The sequence below is a fragment of the Zingiber officinale genome, chromosome 3A, assembly GCF_018446385.1.
Source record: "Zingiber officinale cultivar Zhangliang chromosome 3A, Zo_v1.1, whole genome shotgun sequence".
NCBI lineage: Eukaryota > Viridiplantae > Streptophyta > Magnoliopsida > Zingiberales > Zingiberaceae > Zingiber > Zingiber officinale.
The window spans coordinates 157,481,286-157,498,027 of NC_055990.1; the positions used below are offsets into that span (position 1 = coordinate 157,481,286).

General features: G+C 38.7%; 2 protein-coding genes and 1 non-coding gene across 3 annotated transcripts; 1 reads left to right on the plus strand and 2 right to left on the minus strand.

Moving 5' to 3' along the window:
* The first annotated feature begins 10,757 nt into the window (after nucleotides 1-10,757).
* LOC122052997 lies at nucleotides 10,758-13,597 on the plus strand. The gene is made up of 6 exons (XM_042614797.1): nucleotides 10,758-10,885; nucleotides 11,013-11,203; nucleotides 11,270-12,261; nucleotides 12,338-12,754; nucleotides 12,830-13,050; nucleotides 13,143-13,597. The coding sequence occupies exons 2-6, from the start codon at nucleotides 11,103-11,105 to the stop codon at nucleotides 13,395-13,397; spliced, it is 1,986 nt and encodes a 661-aa protein (XP_042470731.1). The 5' UTR covers nucleotides 10,758-10,885; nucleotides 11,013-11,102; the 3' UTR covers nucleotides 13,398-13,597.
* Nucleotides 13,598-14,141: 544 nt separating this feature from the next.
* On the minus strand, nucleotides 14,142-14,222 carry TRNAL-CAG. Its single transcript has one exon. It is a non-coding gene; the product is annotated as a tRNA-Leu (tRNA).
* Nucleotides 14,223-14,274: 52 nt separating this feature from the next.
* LOC122054180 (extracellular ribonuclease LE-like) lies at nucleotides 14,275-15,305 on the minus strand. The gene is made up of 4 exons (XM_042615994.1): nucleotides 15,171-15,305; nucleotides 14,949-15,104; nucleotides 14,652-14,850; nucleotides 14,275-14,556 (listed from the first exon to the last, which is right to left on the minus strand). The coding sequence occupies exons 1-4, from the start codon at nucleotides 15,273-15,275 to the stop codon at nucleotides 14,333-14,335; spliced, it is 684 nt and encodes a 227-aa protein (XP_042471928.1). The 5' UTR covers nucleotides 15,276-15,305; the 3' UTR covers nucleotides 14,275-14,332.
* Between the last annotated feature and the right edge of the window lie 1,437 nt (nucleotides 15,306-16,742).

Genomic DNA, 16,742 nt, shown 5'->3' on the forward strand with positions numbered 1-16,742 from the left:
AGCCAGGCAAGGGAAATCCAGATGGGTCAAGGTTGACCGGACATTTGGTGAAAGTCCAAGTAGGTCAAAGGGATTGACTGGATACTTGGCAAGAAGTGAAAAGTCCAAGTGGGTCAAAAAGATTAACCGGACACTTGGTGAGAGAGTCCTAGCTGGTCAAGGGTGACCGGATGCTAGGTTTTATGTACCAACAAGTCATGGTTGACCGGATGTTGGTTTGGGAGATTTGGGACTTGGTTTTGGGTAAAAACCAAGAGCTTGATCGATCAGTGGATCGATCCAGGTTTTTCCCAGCGAACAGAAAGCCTCTGGATCAATTAGTGGATCGATCCAGAGGTCCCAATCGATCAGTGGATCGATTGGGACGCTGTTGCTTCACGCGATAAGTGTTGGATCGATCCATGGATCGATCCAGGCGTTTTTCCAGAGCACAGAGGCGCTCTGGATCGATCCGTGGATCGATCCAAAGCCTCCCTGATCGATTGGGAGCAATCCAATCGATCGGGATCCGACCGTTGGCGTCGTATTTAGCTGCAGGCGAGCGTTTCCTTCAGCGGAGACTTCACCGATTCATCTGAGATCACCACAGAGCTCCTACATCATCTCCACAAAGTTCAGATCGTCAGTTCTTGAAGGTTCTTGGAGGTTTTCCAAGTCAAGAGGCGGATCTACAGCTGAAGAAGAAAGCTAGGGTTTTCTTGTAAGCTTATGCTGTATTTTGTTTCTCTTTCCTTTTCTTCTTGTAGTGTGAACTTGTAGGGCTTCTCCGCCTTTGGTAGTTACCATAAAAGAGGGTTTTCATAGTGGAGGGTGTGTCAGTGTGTGGATCCTTGGATTAGTCACCTCTTGTGAGGTGGATACTAATTAAAATCCATTTGTTAGCATTGTATGTTTTTGTTTCTTGTATTTCCGCTGCACACCATCAAAGAAACAAGCATCGAAGAACACGAAGCGCACAACAATCTATTCACCTTCCCCCCCCCTCTAGCTACTTTTCGGTCCCAACAGTTCTATAGGTCTGTCTGAACTATTAAGAAAGTCTGGGCTATCGACCTATCTAGTACCCAAGTGGTCAAAGGGCTGGCCATTTTAGCTAACTTATCAGCTCTTTGATTATCTGCTCTAGGAATCTTAGTGACAATGACCTCCTTAAAATCCTCTTTCATCTTCTCATATGCTTCCTTGTATACTTGCAGCTTGTCATTGTTGACTTCGAAGTTACCTGCTACTTGTTGAGCTACAAGCTAAGAGTCTGAATAAACAACTACTCGAGCGGCTCCAACATGCCGAGCTTCTTGCAGCCCTGCCAACAATGTTTCATATTCCGCCTCATTATTCGTAGCTCTGAAATTTAACCTGACTGCCAGTGGCAAGATGTCTTCTTGAGGGGATATCAGGAGAATCCCAACTGTACTTCCTTGCTGGGTAGACGACCCGTCCACATAGATCCTCCAAGTTCCTTCGGAGTCCGGTTGGTGAACCTCCATCAAGAAATCAGCTAGAGTTTGCGCCTTAATTATAGTGCGAGGTCGGTATTGTATGTCATACTCTCTCAGTTCCGTGGTCCATTTGATGAGGCAACCTGCTACTTCTACATTAGTGAGGGCTTTACCCATAGTGCTGTTGGTCAGGACCGTGATGAGCTGTGCCAGGAAATAGGGCCTCAAGCGTCGAGTCATGAGTATCAATCCATAATTTTTCCAAGGCCATATATCGGGACTTGACCCCTTTTAATAAGTGACTAAAGAAGTACACTGGTCGTTGTATATCGTCCTGCTCCTTCACCAACACTGCCCCCACAGTCCCAGGGGTGGCTGATAGATAAACCCAAAGTGGCTCTCCCATAGTAGGCTTGACCAATGAGGGTAAAGTCTCCAGGTGCTTCTTTAATTCTTCGAAGGCCTGGTTGCATTCCTCGTCCCACTGGAATTTGGCGGCTCTCCTGAGTACTTTAAAGAAAGGCAGGGCTTTATCCGCAGACCACAATATGAACCAGGATAGTGTTGTTATTCAGCCCACTAATTTTTGAGTTTCCTTCAGATTCTGAAGCACCTTCATATCTCGAATTGCCCGGACCTTCTCTGGATTTTCTTCGATTCCTTGCTCACTGACGAGGTATCCCAAGAAATTTCCTCCTCAAGTTCCAAACAAGCATTTCAAGGGATTCAACTTCAGCCCATACTGCCGTAGTGTGCCACAGGTTTCTTCTATGTCAGTGATCAAATTTATGGCCAGAGTATATTTGATGAGTATGTTATCTACATAGACTTCAATATTTCACCATATTTGCTCTCGGAAGATCTTATCCATCATCCTCTGATAGGTAGCTCTGACATTCCTCAATCCAAAGGGCATAACAGTATAACAGAAGGTACCATCTGCCGTGATGAAGCTAACCTTCTCTTGATCTTCTTGCACCAATGGGATCTGGTGGTATCCTTGATAAGCATCAAGAATACAAATCCTTTCACAACCCGAGGTCAAGTCCACCATCTGACCGATCTTGGGCAACGGGTAGCAGTCCTTAGGGCTAGCGTGGTTGAGGTTCCAGAAGTCAATGCAAACTCTCCATTTATTGTTGGGTTTAGCTACTAGGACCACATTAGAGAGCCAAGACGAGAATTGTACCTCTCTAATGTGACCTGCTTTCCCAAGTTGATCCTGCTTTCCCAAGTTGATCCACCTCAACTCGGATGATCTTAATTTGCTCAGCCAAGAAATTCCTCTTTTTCTACTTGATCAGTCGGGAATCAGGCAGAAGGTGTAATCTATGTTCAGCCACCTCGGGCTTGACCCCAGGCAGCTCCTCAGGGGACCAAGCGAAAACATCCCTGTTACGAGTCAAGCATTGGACCAGGTCCATCTTGACTTCGATAGATAGGTCGCTAGATATGCAAGTGACACTCTCCGGGTGCTCAGGATAGAGTTGTACCTCCTCCCGAGAGATGAGTTCCTCTGTTGTAGGCAAATGCTCCTCTTGAATGACGTGGATCCTGCTATCCTGAGTTCGCTGAGCCTTGCGAGTCTCCACCTTCACCATGTCAACGTAACACTTACAGGAGACCAATTGTTCACCTTTAACTTTCCCAACCTGGTCTCCCATAGGGAATTTGATCTTCTCATGAAAAATGGAGATTGTCGCCCGGAACAGCTTGATCTGACCCATGGGTGTTGTTCCGGGCGCATACGAAAAAGGTGTCCTAGTTGCCCCTCCGTCAACGCCAGTAACAGCTCACTCAGCCTTCATCTGATTCAGATTCCGGACAGGATCAGATACCATATGATCTCTTCCTAGGCTACCACCTAAAACTAATTTAAATTCGAGAACGAGTTCTTTTAACTAGAGGTGACTGATACAGCAGGATCTAAATATTTTTATTATTTTTTGGTAATTTTTTAGTTTTTGATATTTTAGGTATTTTGATAATTTCTATCTTTTTGTATTTTTAGATTTTGAGTCTGTTTAAAAATTTTAAGATTATGAGTCTTTTTTCCTTTCAGTTGAGATTTATTTTCTTTTTTTATAAAATAGAAATTGAGATCTATATGTCAGGATTTCTTTCATTAAAACTTAAATTTAAAGTCTATATAAATATCTATTTAGCTATTTGAGAAATTAACCTCAGTTATTAAATAATATTTTATTTTTTTAAAAAAAAATGAAGGATAATTATTTCTCTTCTTATATTCTCTTCAATTTTCTCCTTTTCATTAATCCACGGAATAATCTTTATCTTGTCCGATGTCAAAGACTATATACAATAGATCCATTGATGGCCTGATTTTTTTTCAAGACCTATAACAAGAATTTTATGTACCGGACTATCCTTTAAAGTCATCATAGATAACCATTATATTGAAAAATATAAATTTGAAAACTCAAAAACTATTTAAATGCATTTGTACCTGGAGATATAAAACCTAAATTTTAATATATATATATATATATATATATATATAATTAATTGTTTCACTCGACAAGTTTAGGTGTATCCTTAAGTAGTGATGGCATGTCTATTGATAACTTTCACATGCAAGAAAGTTATTGTCCTTAAGGATTTAGGTCAATTTATAATTAAATGTTTAATCAGACAAAAAAAGCCTCAATTGGGAGGAAATGGCAAGTAGTTAGTTAACGGTGTGCTTGATCCGGCCAATATTATCAATGTGATCGTGACTGTGCACCAGATAAGAAAATGATTCTCCTCTTGCACGGTGGGAAAATACAGTCCATCCGTAATTAATTTATCATTTGGATTTCATTAAGAAGTAATTATTAATTGTGCATCTCTAATTATTTCACATATATATATTTTTGATGCAGGAATGGAAATCTTGACGTAATAGTAAAATTATTATCATGTGAACAAAAAATCACGAGTTCGAATTCTAAAAAATACATCTTACAAAAAATAATCAAGATCTCACATGACGAAACTTCGTGCATCGAACTATCTTTTTTTAGATATATTTATTTTTGATGCGTATATTTTAGTGGAGTCACGAATTAGTTCGAAGAAAATTAAATTATGGTGGATCATGTGTGACAGTCTCCAAGGGAAGTGGCTATTACGATGTAGTTCTCGAATTCAATGCTGTCTGCCGTGCTTTTAAATTCTTGTATTACTGCGGTCCACTCTACAATCGCAAATGGGACCTTTGTATCGTGTCACATTAATTAATCTCAATGCAAATGCCAAATTTTATATTGTGGCGTGTTTATTTGAAATATAAACTTTGGGTGTCTTATAAACTTGGGCAAAACTTAAAAAGGATATTTTTCATATCTCTTTCCATTTATTATAAAATTAACGTCTCATCTAACCTTTGGATATTTTATTATAGCAACTACGTCATCATATATAGTTGCTACACAATAATTATACATTCTATAGCTGTACAATTATACAATAATAATTATGATTTCATAATTACTATAATATAATACTGATTAATAATGACGTAGTCAAGATTTCCAACCGGAGTAAATTTAATAAATAAAAAAATTAACACAATATAAAATATTTAGGACTTGGTTCTAGTTGACACGATACATCAATCCCTAGAGCTTATTTATAACTAAAGTCAAAATAATCGTTTACTTTTTTATAATATTTAACGTAACATTTTATGTATGAGAACTTTATTCTGATCTAAATAAATATCCTAAGTAATAATCTAATAAAATAAAATTTATATTTTATAATTTTTTCTTCAATTAATAAAACTTAAAGAAGAAAGAATAATTTACCCTTATTCTTGTTGTTATGGTTGGGCAAAGGGGAACGGAGTGTTGGTAAAGGGCCAGTCGTTGGGAAAAAAAAAAATAAAAAGATCATTATTTTTGAAAAAAATAGAGAAGAGAAAAATAGAGAGGAAGAAACAAAAGATGAGAGTTTTATCTTATTCGTTAGCAACCTCGACTAGTTTCGATGAGCTTGACAATGACACAAAGAGAGCAAGATATGACAAAATAGGGCTATTCTTGTGGTGTCAACAAAATCTTAGAAACCATGAGAAGAGGAAGAAGATGCAAGGATCAAGAGATGCTCTTGTTGCTGGAAGAAGGCAACAGCTGATGCTGCGTTTCTTATTTGTTGGAGAAAAGAAATGAGAAGAAAAGAGTGCTCTTGCGCTTAAGAAGAGGAAAGGAAAAAAAAAACTACAGATTTATTGTTATTGGAGAAGAGAAGGAAAAAAGAAGAAAATGAAAAAGAAGAGGAAGGTAAAAATAAAAGAGGGAGATGGAAAAATACATGATGGTGGCATACAACAAGGTGGGGGACTTCAATGTGCATAGAGAGAAAAGAGAGAATAAAAAAGAAAGAGCAAATTAATTTAAATCTTAAATTTAATTTGATCATAACTTAATCAAATCAATTCCAAATCAATCCCGATTTGAACTAACACAATTCTTAATTATCTCCATGTCTATCCGTTCGATTTAGTTTGAACTATATATCCAATTTTAATTTAACACTCTCATTTCGTATTCTACTATTTAGTACGTCCGTTTATTATTATATATTTTATTTTTAAAATTCAATATTTAACCTTTCAAGTCATGATATTTCCTTATAAAAGTAGTATCAATGAATAACTTAAGTTAATGACCTTTTAAATATATGATCAATTTCAATTTTTGGATAATAAACAATGGTGAATTAGGGTAAAGTGGCAATGAGGTATAGTATTAATTTAAAAAAAATGTCAGGGGCGGTCGTACCCGTCTCCTCTTGGCTACACCCCTGCTAACTAATATTTATATAAAAAATAAATTATTTATGTTATAACAATTATGATCCATAGTTGTTATTAATATAATGTTGATCTTTGTTGACCAAAGATAAAGCGTTTATATTACAAGTGAACTGTAATTGCTATAATATAGTATTGTTGGTGTTGATTAAAATTGAAGTATTGTTATAATATAATTTATTAATGTTAATCAAAATTGAAGTATCTATAATTTATTTATACTGATTAAAGTTGAAATATCCATGTAAAAGTTTTTATAAAAACCTAAAAGTTAAGGATAGTTTTACACACAAAAATATATTGAATGGGATGCCTTTTTTTATAATAAATGAAAAATAATAACCCCTTTAACGACTATAATAAAAATGGTGTCTTTTTTTTATTATAAACTTTTTTTTTGCTTATTATTATTATTTTATACTTAGAAATTTTGAGTGTTGGGCTCCAGGAGTCAACCCCTTGGCCCAGTGCTGCTTCTCATACAACGCTTGCTATGCTATTCGAGTTCTTAATTCTTAGAAATTCAACCAAGGATCAACCAGAGGATAGTTCTCGGTTTAGAGTATTATATCATTTGAGTATGTTTTTCTTCTTAGCCATTTATTAATAATTAGTAATCATCTGTGATTTATCTCTATGATTTATCTCTTCCGTACTAACCTAAGGACGGATTGACAAAGATATTAAATCAAGCGAATCATTTTTTGCCACATCAATTTAGAATATTATATCCGATCGTGAGGAGTTGTCAGGGCAACAAATTTCACCTTTTGTAGATTCAGTTTAGAGTATTATTACCCTCAGGACTGAGTTGAATTGGTTAATATGGGACAGAGTTGTTATCATAGGGCAAGAGTTTGAATCTCAGTAAAGTCGAGGCAAAAAATCCTTCCCGCAATGGCCAACTACAACTTTTCAATTTACCTCCTCACAGATGGTCATATGGCCGACCTTGTGGGACCACTAGCGTGACGGATTCTACCTTTTGCTATCATCGATTTAGAGTATTATCAAACTATTTCCATTTCCTAGCCACTTAACTATCGACTATAAGTTGACACTATGATTTACCTTCTTTCACAGAACCTGGAAACAACTATGAGGGGTACTTGGGATGAGTATAATCACTTTTTACTACAATCAGTTTAGAGTATTATTACCCATTATGTAGTCAAGTTAGTACTCGGATGACAGAATTATTTCAGTGGACAAAGATCGATTCTCACGGAGAGTTGAAACTGGGATAATATAGTTGCTTCATTGGGAAAGATTAATTCTCACAGGGTATATTTCTCTTAGGATTAAATACTCTTCCATCTAGTAGGTCACTCCGTATGTGATTTATCTCCCTTTATCTCCACCCATGATGAGTGATACTCAAGCAGAGTAAAATCATATTTTGCTTCATTCATCAAGTTAGCATATTTATTATTATTATTATTAGTTTGTAGGGTATTTTAACATTTTGGGGTTTGGTTAGGTTTGGATTAAGGTTGGTAATTTTTGAGAGTGCATAGTTTCTGACTAATTTCATTTATCTTTCAAAGTTTGAAAGCCCACGAAAATCATGAATTCCCTGGCACAAGTAGCAATTTGTTTGGTTAAAATCAGGTGGCAAATTCCATATCAAGGTGGTAACATTTAATGCATCAGTTAGTTTTAGCTAGGAAAGAAAGCGATTTATTAACGCTCCTGTTTCTTGGGATGCTCACAGCTTAATCGATGTTTTCTTCAAGCTTACTCCCTTCCCTTCGTATAAGTGTTCATGCCTGTAATTTTTTATATGTCTATCATTTTTTTAGGTTTTCCTTCCTTTTTAACAGTAATGGAATTAGTATATATATATATATATATATATATATATATATATATATATAATAGGGAAAAAATTAAGGAAAATATATATTGTATGATAGTTTGGCAAATAAGTCTCATTTGTTTAAAGAAATTAAATTTGAATCAAAATGCGCACATGTGGCTACAAAGGTGCAACGCCATCTTAGAGTTTCTTGTGAGCATTCATGCATACACATCACTGCATGCCAACTACGACCGAACAGCACTTTTGATGAATGATCCATCAAAAGTAGAGAGCCTGCTTCGTGTATGCTAATGAAATCTTGAATTGGTGAAAGAAATGACAGTTGTAAAGCTTGTCCATCAACATCTGACAGTGCCAACTGATATGATGTAAAAACTAACCATTACCTACTTCATACTAGGGTTTGGGAGACCTAGTTGGTAGCTAGGTCTCCCAAACCCTATTGGTTGCTTGGAGTACGAATTATATGTATGTAATTAAAAGTTATGTTAAACTGTCTGTCAAAATTAAAATGGATCAAATATAAACCAAAGGGAATCATATATTCAGATTCAGACCATTAAAAAAAAAGCTTTTTAGATGAATTTTGTGATGAATTCTGTGATAAAAAAATTTTCGTTACAAATTAGGTGTCACCAAATTCTACTACAAAAACATGAAAATTCATCATAGAATTTACGATGAATTTTATTCTTGTGATCAAATTCGTTACAAATTTACAATGAAAAAAAAATTATCAGAAAGTTACCAAATACAAATCTACGACGAAATTCTATTTTCATCCTAAATTTGACGACTGGTTTTCGTCGCAGATTTGGCAACGACAATAATATTCGTTGCCAAATCTGATTTTCAATGATTCCCCATTGCATCTTAGACTTGGCGGCAAATACTATTTTTGGTGCATATTCGCAACAAATATGGATTCTATTAGGATACTTGAGAGCTAGGGGTGAATAATTAACTTCAATCACTTTGTTGATGATTTGTTATAGCGATAAACTCGAAGTAATGCTAACACATTCGTTTTATTTGGTATCTATCTCCATAAGATGACTAATCCATAATCCGCTTCTCACACTCACAACTCCACTATGAATACCTCCTTTTGAGAGGCGGAGAAGTCTCGTACAAGTACCAATATGAGAATATGCCAAGACGAGAAGAACTAAATACAAATGGAAATCAAAAATAATTTTACAATACTTGAATCTTATTTTGCTTGTTTTCTTCTTGCTTGGAAAATGTCTCTTCATGCCTGGAAAATGTAATAACACTTGTCTCTGAGAGCTCAAGAACTGGCAGCTAAGAATCGTGCTTCAATCCTCCGCAAATACCCTTTTTTAGGGTTCTCTCAGTAGGATCGATGCACATGAGGAGGAGAAAACGTTTCTTTTTCAAACTTTTAAAACAAGTGCGTAGCGGAATAAAACAAACGAAGTAAGAAAACAAAAGCATACGTTCGGTTATTTGGTTTAGAGCCTTTGGCGATTAATACTTCAAGACTCAGGTTTCTCGAACCTATGGAAGGATAATCCACTAAATTCTCTACTAGTAATTAAACTCCCTGTAGAGTGTTCGAATATAAAAAAAATATAAGATAGTGTAACAAGTTACACTTCCTTTAACCAAGTATTAAAAATAATACACTGAAGATAGAGATCCAGATGTGCTCGTGTATTGGTGTCAATCTTCCGACAACAGTCGAGCGCAATAGAGTAGCAGTATAGACGCAGTGTGAACATGAAGTTGTAGAGTGATTGTTAGAGATTGTGTATGTTTTATTTGAAGTGCTGGCCGAACAGAGCATTTAAAGAGTGTTGAAGGTGCTTCCAACCTCATCTGAGGCGCCTCTAACTGTAAATTTGATTGCACACTCGTCGGCCTCTATTAGCTCTGATGCCTGCGGTTTCTATTTGTGTGCTAAGCGCTTTGAGACATCTCCAATGCGCTCCAAAGCGCCTCTAATGAAGAAGGGCACGTTAAAGACAACTATCCTAAGTTAAAAATTAACAAGAAGAACAAAGGCAAGAACAAGAAGCCTGTTCAAAAGAACAAATACAAGACCCTAAAGGCGAAGTGGAATGAAACGTCGTCCAAATCGGAGGTTGAAATCTTTTCTGGACTTGCGTTGATGGCAAGTCTTCAAGAAGACGAACACGAAGAAAGTTTTTCCGAAATGAGCATTGATGAAGGGGGAGCTACATCAGAAGAACAACTTAGGAAATTAATAACAATTTTACTATTCAGTTTCCTAATTTTTTTCTGAGCTATTAACGAGTGTAAAAGGCTTTTCCACCTTTAGTGACGGAGATTCTTAGTGAGTGTTCATTTACCTTGGATCAATAACCATCTAAATTGTAACCAAGTAAATGCTGGTGTCTTTTACTGTTTTTCTTTAAGTTATTGTTTCTGTTATAATTGCATTACTAATTCGAGTTGAAAGATCGAGAAGCTAAGCTAATTAAGTTCATATCGAGTTTAGTACAACCCGAGCTTGCATTGTGCTAGGTGCAACCGGTAGGCAGGCAGGCCGAGCCCTTACAACTCAACTCCATGCATTTTCTAGACATGGCCCAGCCCAACGCTGCCTGGATCAGGTCGAGTCGCAGGCAGCTTGACCGGTTTGGTAGGACAAGAAAAACTACCTAAAACGTCTAAATCTCCATCAGTTGGATAAGATCCTGGAAATCTTACAGGCTCTTAAGCAACCCTGCTTTGCTTGCGATCGATCCTCTTTCCACCTTCACTTCCTCCATAAAACAACACAAAAGGTTTCTTGTCTCGTATCACATCGATTAGTAGGTGGGACTTGAGCCTCCAATTTTTCCGTTTTCCAATACCAATCTTCACGTCTTCCTGCTCCAAATCTTCATTTTTTCTTCTTCTTCCATGCCGTTAATTATAAGTGAAGGGTCTGTTTCTCCTGCAGAAAACGACCAGGGTGATTGCTTGCAGTGGAATGGTGGGTCGATAAGAATAGCTGCTTTGGTTCTTGTTCTTGTTCTTGTTCTCGTGGGAGATGGCTGCGCTTGCCTTCTCTTTCTGGTTCTTGTGCGAGATGGCCGTGCTTGCCAATTCCATTATCCTCTTGATCAGTTTTGTTGCCGGACATGTTTCCAGGTACCGAATTTCTAACCGCGAGTTGATTGTTTTAGTTTCTGACTGTTTGATTATATTTTCGTGCAGAACTAGGGCAAAAGGAGCCACTTCAGAAGAGAAATCATCGTTCGAATTCAGAAATCATGAATCGTCATCATCTGCAGAGAAAGAAGAAGGACGTTTGGCTTTCAAGTTTCAGTATCAGGTTCCTGATCAACATGGCGAAAGCAATGCAGAAGGTTTGATGCCGGTTGTTGTCGTTGAAGAAGTCAATTCTGCTTCCAAAGCTTGCGTTCGTAAGTACAATTTCTCGTGCGAGAAAGATTTGTGCGCCTTCGTCGAAGAGCCAAAAGTATACGAGACTGATTTGTTTAATGAGGTTGTGAGAGACAATGTGGTGGCTGCTGTGTCCGAAGAGTTCTCAGGTTTTGATTCAGAATGCGATTCCATCAGCGTGAGTGATGGCTACTCGGTGCATGACCTTGTTGTGGATTCTGATGGGTTCTTGTCCGAGAGGGAACTCGAAGTGGATGATGAACTGAAATCGAGTAAAGAATGTCAAGAAATGAACTTGAAATTTACTGATTCCAGCAGTGACGACGACGACGACGATGATGATGAAGTCACTACCATGAACAAGAAGTATTCAGCCAGGAAAGAGACAGATGATGCCTCAAAGAGTTCCACTGGCACAAGCTCAAGCTCAAGCTCATTGTTAGATCTCGAAATGGATGCTAATCTGCAAAAGAGCTATCTGGATGAGCAAACACACGAGTTGGAGAAGGCGCAAGTGAAGGGCTCTGTTAATGAGGATCGTCACGAGTTGGAGTCACTCTGGGAGCACCAGGAGCTCATTGAGCAGCTCAGGATGGAACTGCGAAAACTGAAAGATATCGGCCTGCCGACCATTTTAGAAGAGCCAGAGAGCCCTATAACAGTAGAGGATTTGAAGCCATTGATGATGGACGAGAGTTTCATGCATGAGGATTCCATGGACGAGATGCAGAAGTTCCATTGGAGCTACAGAGAAAGAATGAGGAAGCTCGACATACTGAACTATCAAAAAATGTACGCGATAGGTTAGTAGAAACAGAATGGTTACTTGATTCCTTCTCTTTAAATTGTATCTTAATTATATTTCTGCTAAACTCGCAGGTTTTCTCCAACTGAAGGATGATCCTCTTCAGTCAGTAGGATCTAGGAGGACACTAGGACTGGCATTCCAATCCATTTTTGCTCAAAGCTCCTGGTCAGTTCGTCGAAAGTCGAACGTAAATCCGTCTGAGAGACTCATCAAGGAGCTCCAAACTGATCTGGAAGTGGTGTATGTTGGGCAAACATGCCTTTCCTGGGAGTTCCTGCGATGGCAATATGAGAAAGCTAGGGAAATGCCTCAACTCTCTGATCCATTTGGGAATCATTTCTATAACCAAGCAGCCAGAGAATTCCAACAATTCCAAGTGAACATTCAGAGGTTCATTGAAAATGAGGCATTCCAAGGACCAAGGCTGCGTAATTTCATCCAAAACCGATGCGTTCTTCACAATCTCCTCCAAGTTCCTCTACTAAAGGGTAATCTAAACTGCACAGACTCTACAACTTTTAGAAATATAGATAGATTGATGGGAGCTATTTTATTTGTTTCAGAGGATTGCTTGAAGGACAAAATGTTGGGGGATGGACAAGGAATGAGTGGCGAAAAGATGGAAGAAATCATGGAGGAATCAATCAGAATTTTCTGGGAGTTTGTCAAAGCTGACAAGGATGAAACTCCAGGGATTCTCAGAGGGTTCATGGGCACTCATGTGGAACTACAAGACCCTTCAGATTTCTACCTTGTGGAAGACATCCAATTCGATCTACACAAGGTATAGATTACACTTGTGGATATCATTCTCTTATGTTTTTCTTCTAGTAACTTTAACCATGTTATATATATATATATACACACATTGTGCAGAAGGAGAAGAAGCTTAAGGACATTCTAAGGACAGGAAACTGTCTGGTTAAGAAGTTCAAGAAACCTAAAGAAGACAGATCAAATGAAGATGTTTTCTTCTCTCAAGTAGACTTGAAGCTGGTGGGAAGAGTCCTGCGGATGCCAAGGATTACAACTGAGCAACTGCTGTGGTGTCACAAGAAACTGAGCAAAATCAAGTTTGTAGAAAGGAAGGTCTTTAGGGAGCCTTGTAATTTCTTGGAATTTCCTTGTTGATCTAGTTTCTTCCCTGTAAATTACACATTCATAATTCATCCTCCATGCCTCGATCGAGTGGATTGACTTGAAACAATCTTTGGCTGTCTTGATTAAAGGGTTTAACAGTGCAAGGATAGGGATGCATCGTGCATGGATATGGATGGATGGGGGTCTTAAATTCAACTGCATCACTTGTCATACTCATAATATCATCAACGAAAAGGAGCTTTTTTGTACAGTAATGGTTCACATGACATTGTTGTTGGTGGCCACCATTAATGCCTCGTGAGCTTAGAGTGACTGGAGAGGCCTTCAGCGTGAGACAAGTTTGGATTGTAGCACCAATTTGATCAAACTACCTATTGCAGAATAGGTTCGGGTGGATGGCACTGGTAGATCGAACTGATTTAACGAAGAAAAAGTAGTATGGACCAATTATATATTTACTGAGGAAAATCTTTGATGAAATTGAATTTATTTTTTTTTCTCATTTCTTGTAGGTAAATACAACTATAGGAAATCAGTGTTTACTTGAGGAGATAGCACAAGAAAGAGGAAGAAGGATTATAAGAAAGATACTAGATGAATCCTAGTTACATGGAGAGAAAGTAAGAGAAGAAAAGTGGGAAATAAATGATATCAATTTCTCTCTCTCTTTTTTTTGAATTTGAAAAATGAAAATTATAAATTTCTGTAATCGTATTCGAAGTCTCGAAGATGAAAAAGAAAACAGAAGGGAAAAAAGTGGATTTTTTTTTTTTTTGTCAAGAATGGGATTCGAACCCATGCCCTTTCGGACCAGTACCTGAAACTGGCGCCTTAGACCAACTCGGCCATCTTGACACTAATGTTAAAGTTCAATATAAATATATATTTAATATTTCTTAATATGGAATCCATCTACATTATAATTAATTAACCATGCATTATATATAAACACACGATCATTTGTACTAGAACGGCGGGAACTCCACGCGGGAAGAGCATTTGCTGGCGGGCAAAACCGGGCAGTCGATGAGCCGCTTCCCCGTCGCGTCGACGCACACGTACACCTGATACAGCTGCCGATTCCCGGCCTCGTCGACGTTGCACTCCACCCCTGGTTCGAAGCCGATCCCGGCCCTGATCGCACTCGATATCCCCCTGATGCTATAAAATCCCCCATCCGGCCGTATCCCTACCAATCACGCACCAAAAATCAATGTGAACAAACAATCTCTCTCTCTCTCTCTCGATCGGGAGGTTAATTTTTTAAACGGAATCAATTCGAACCTGCATCTTGCAGTACTTGGAGGAGGTTGATTTGGCTCTTGAGGCGGAGGGAGGCTTGGAAGTAGGCGTGCTGGTCGAGGACGGACTCCGAGCACGTCCCGTGCTTCTCCCACTCGTGTCTCCAGAAGGTGGAGCCGTCGCCGCTGGGGCAAGCCAGACTGGGCCACTTCGATCTCAAGCTCCCTATTAAATCTCCGATCTGCATTTTGGTAATTAATTTCCGTTCTATAAATGAAATTCGATGAAATGCATATTAATTAAACAAAATAATATATAATCGCAAAACGATCGAACGACCTGAGAGGCATCGTAGGCGTTGCCGGAATCGCAATTCGATGGATAAGATCCGTCGGCGTAATTCGGCCAGAGCCCATGGATGCCGAAGTCGGCCTTGGGCTTTCCGGCGGTCGGATAGCAGCAGCTTTGCTTGGTGTCGCAGTAAGAGCCCGGCCACTGTAATACGATTAATTAAGTATTAAAAGAAAGAATTAATAATAATTAAGAGATACAATTAATTACCTGCAGGACGAAGTAGAAGAAGTCGAAATCTTGTGCGGTGGAGATTGACGGAGAGGAAAAGAGGAGGGGAAGAAGGAGGAGCAGCATGATGGAAGGCAGCTGCATGCGTCCTGTCAAGTTAGTTGTACATATGTGTCTCGTAGGGTCTTTATAGTCGTCGTCGAAGGAAAAGTTGTGGTGGTGGTGGTTTGGGTTGGATAAGTTTAAACTCAACCTACAATTTCAAGATTTGGGTGATTAGTTTGAATTATTAAGGACGTTACCTCCATTGCATTAATTCCGGTTACGTTTATTAATTTATTGGCCGGCATTTAATAATATTCATGCATGTTTGTGTTTGTAATGTGTATGCGCGGTCATGCGGGAGAGAGTATGCGCGCGTGTGTACGCAAAGCGTTGAAACGACACCAATAATTGATGAGTCGGCAGCTGGCAAATGGCGAAATCGTTTGTCCCAGCGTCCGTGCATCTGACCCTAAATTATCACAAAGAAAATAAATCATATCGAATGGGCAAATGGTGATGGAATGAGGTGCACAGGATCTAAGAATCTACGTCTTGATAATTTTACTGTTCGACCTCACGACCTCATATGACAAATATGTCATTACTTATCAATTCGGATGATCCGTGGGGTCATGAGTCTGCAGCTGATGCAGACAAGGACTGAGGAGTGCAGCATTGGACGAGTTGCTCACTACTTCCTCGCATGGCCGGTGGCCAGATTTCTTTATCAGATTTACCCTTTCGTGCCAAAGAAGAATTGAACATTTTCATCCCTCCATTTTCTTTATTTTTATAATTCAGGCATTTAGCTCCTCAAATTGGCTAAAAATGAAGATAACCGATCCAAATCGAAAATTTTCCAAAATGCTTAATGAGGGAGGATCCCAGCAATGCTTTGTGGTCAATAGGACGTGTAAGTCAAGGATCAAGAAGATGTGGAAGTCAACGATCTAGGGAAGTGATAGCCAGGCCTTCCAAGTCCTGACTAAGGTTGAACTCTTGACTGGATATACGCCCTGCGGGTCATAAGGACTCAGTCCCTTCATCTCACTTGGGCCTAGCTCCCAATTAACTCTTGGTCGGCTATACACCGGGTGGGTCATCAAGGCTCGATCGGTTCCTTCATCTTTCTTGAACATCCGTCTCTATTTACCCACGAGCGGACCAGGGCTAGGTAGCTAACAATAAAAGATAATATTGTTAGAGAATCATAACTGCCTATCAGAAAATAATAATCATTGGTCAAAAAATATTCGGATGTTCTATCACGCACTTGCAGCGGAACCTTCCTCTACCCAATAAGAATCTGTCATACATTTTCCACCACCAGACATATCCTGACATCCGACATTCTCTGACACTGCACTAGGCCAAAAGTTACACAGAGCAGTATAAAACGGAGGTTCTCTCTGTTAGTCAGATACGTGCACATACACACGCATCTACTAAGGTTCCTTTTTTTTTCTTTATTCGTACACTGCTTCGTTGCGTAAGGACTTGACTTGAGTGTCGAAGGACCTACGTCAGGGACTCATTTCCTAGTTTTTGGGCTCTAACGCTCTTGGG

What these genes read in the sequence shown, in the direction of transcription:
- LOC122052997 (XM_042614797.1), top strand. Translation starts at nt 11,103, where the DNA reads ATGGCTGCGCTTGCCTTCTCTTTCTGGTTCTTGTGCGAGATGGCCGTG. An exon ending in CCAAGTTCCTCTACTAAAGG is followed by an intron (nt 12,755 to 12,829) that starts GTAATCTAAACT and finishes TATTTGTTTCAG; the next exon opens with AGGATTGCTTGAAGGACAAA. An exon ending in TCCAATTCGATCTACACAAG is followed by an intron (nt 13,051 to 13,142) that starts GTATAGATTACA and finishes CACATTGTGCAG; the next exon opens with AAGGAGAAGAAGCTTAAGGA.
- LOC122054180 (XM_042615994.1), bottom strand. Translation starts at nt 15,275, where the DNA reads ATGCAGCTGCCTTCCATCATGCTGCTCCTCCTTCTTCCCCTCCTCTTT. An exon ending in TCTTCTACTTCGTCCTGCAG is followed by an intron (nt 15,105 to 15,170) that starts GTAATTAATTGT and finishes ATCGTATTACAG; the next exon opens with TGGCCGGGCTCTTACTGCGA. An exon ending in ACGCCTACGATGCCTCTCAG is followed by an intron (nt 14,851 to 14,948) that starts GTCGTTCGATCG and finishes ACCAAAATGCAG; the next exon opens with ATCGGAGATTTAATAGGGAG.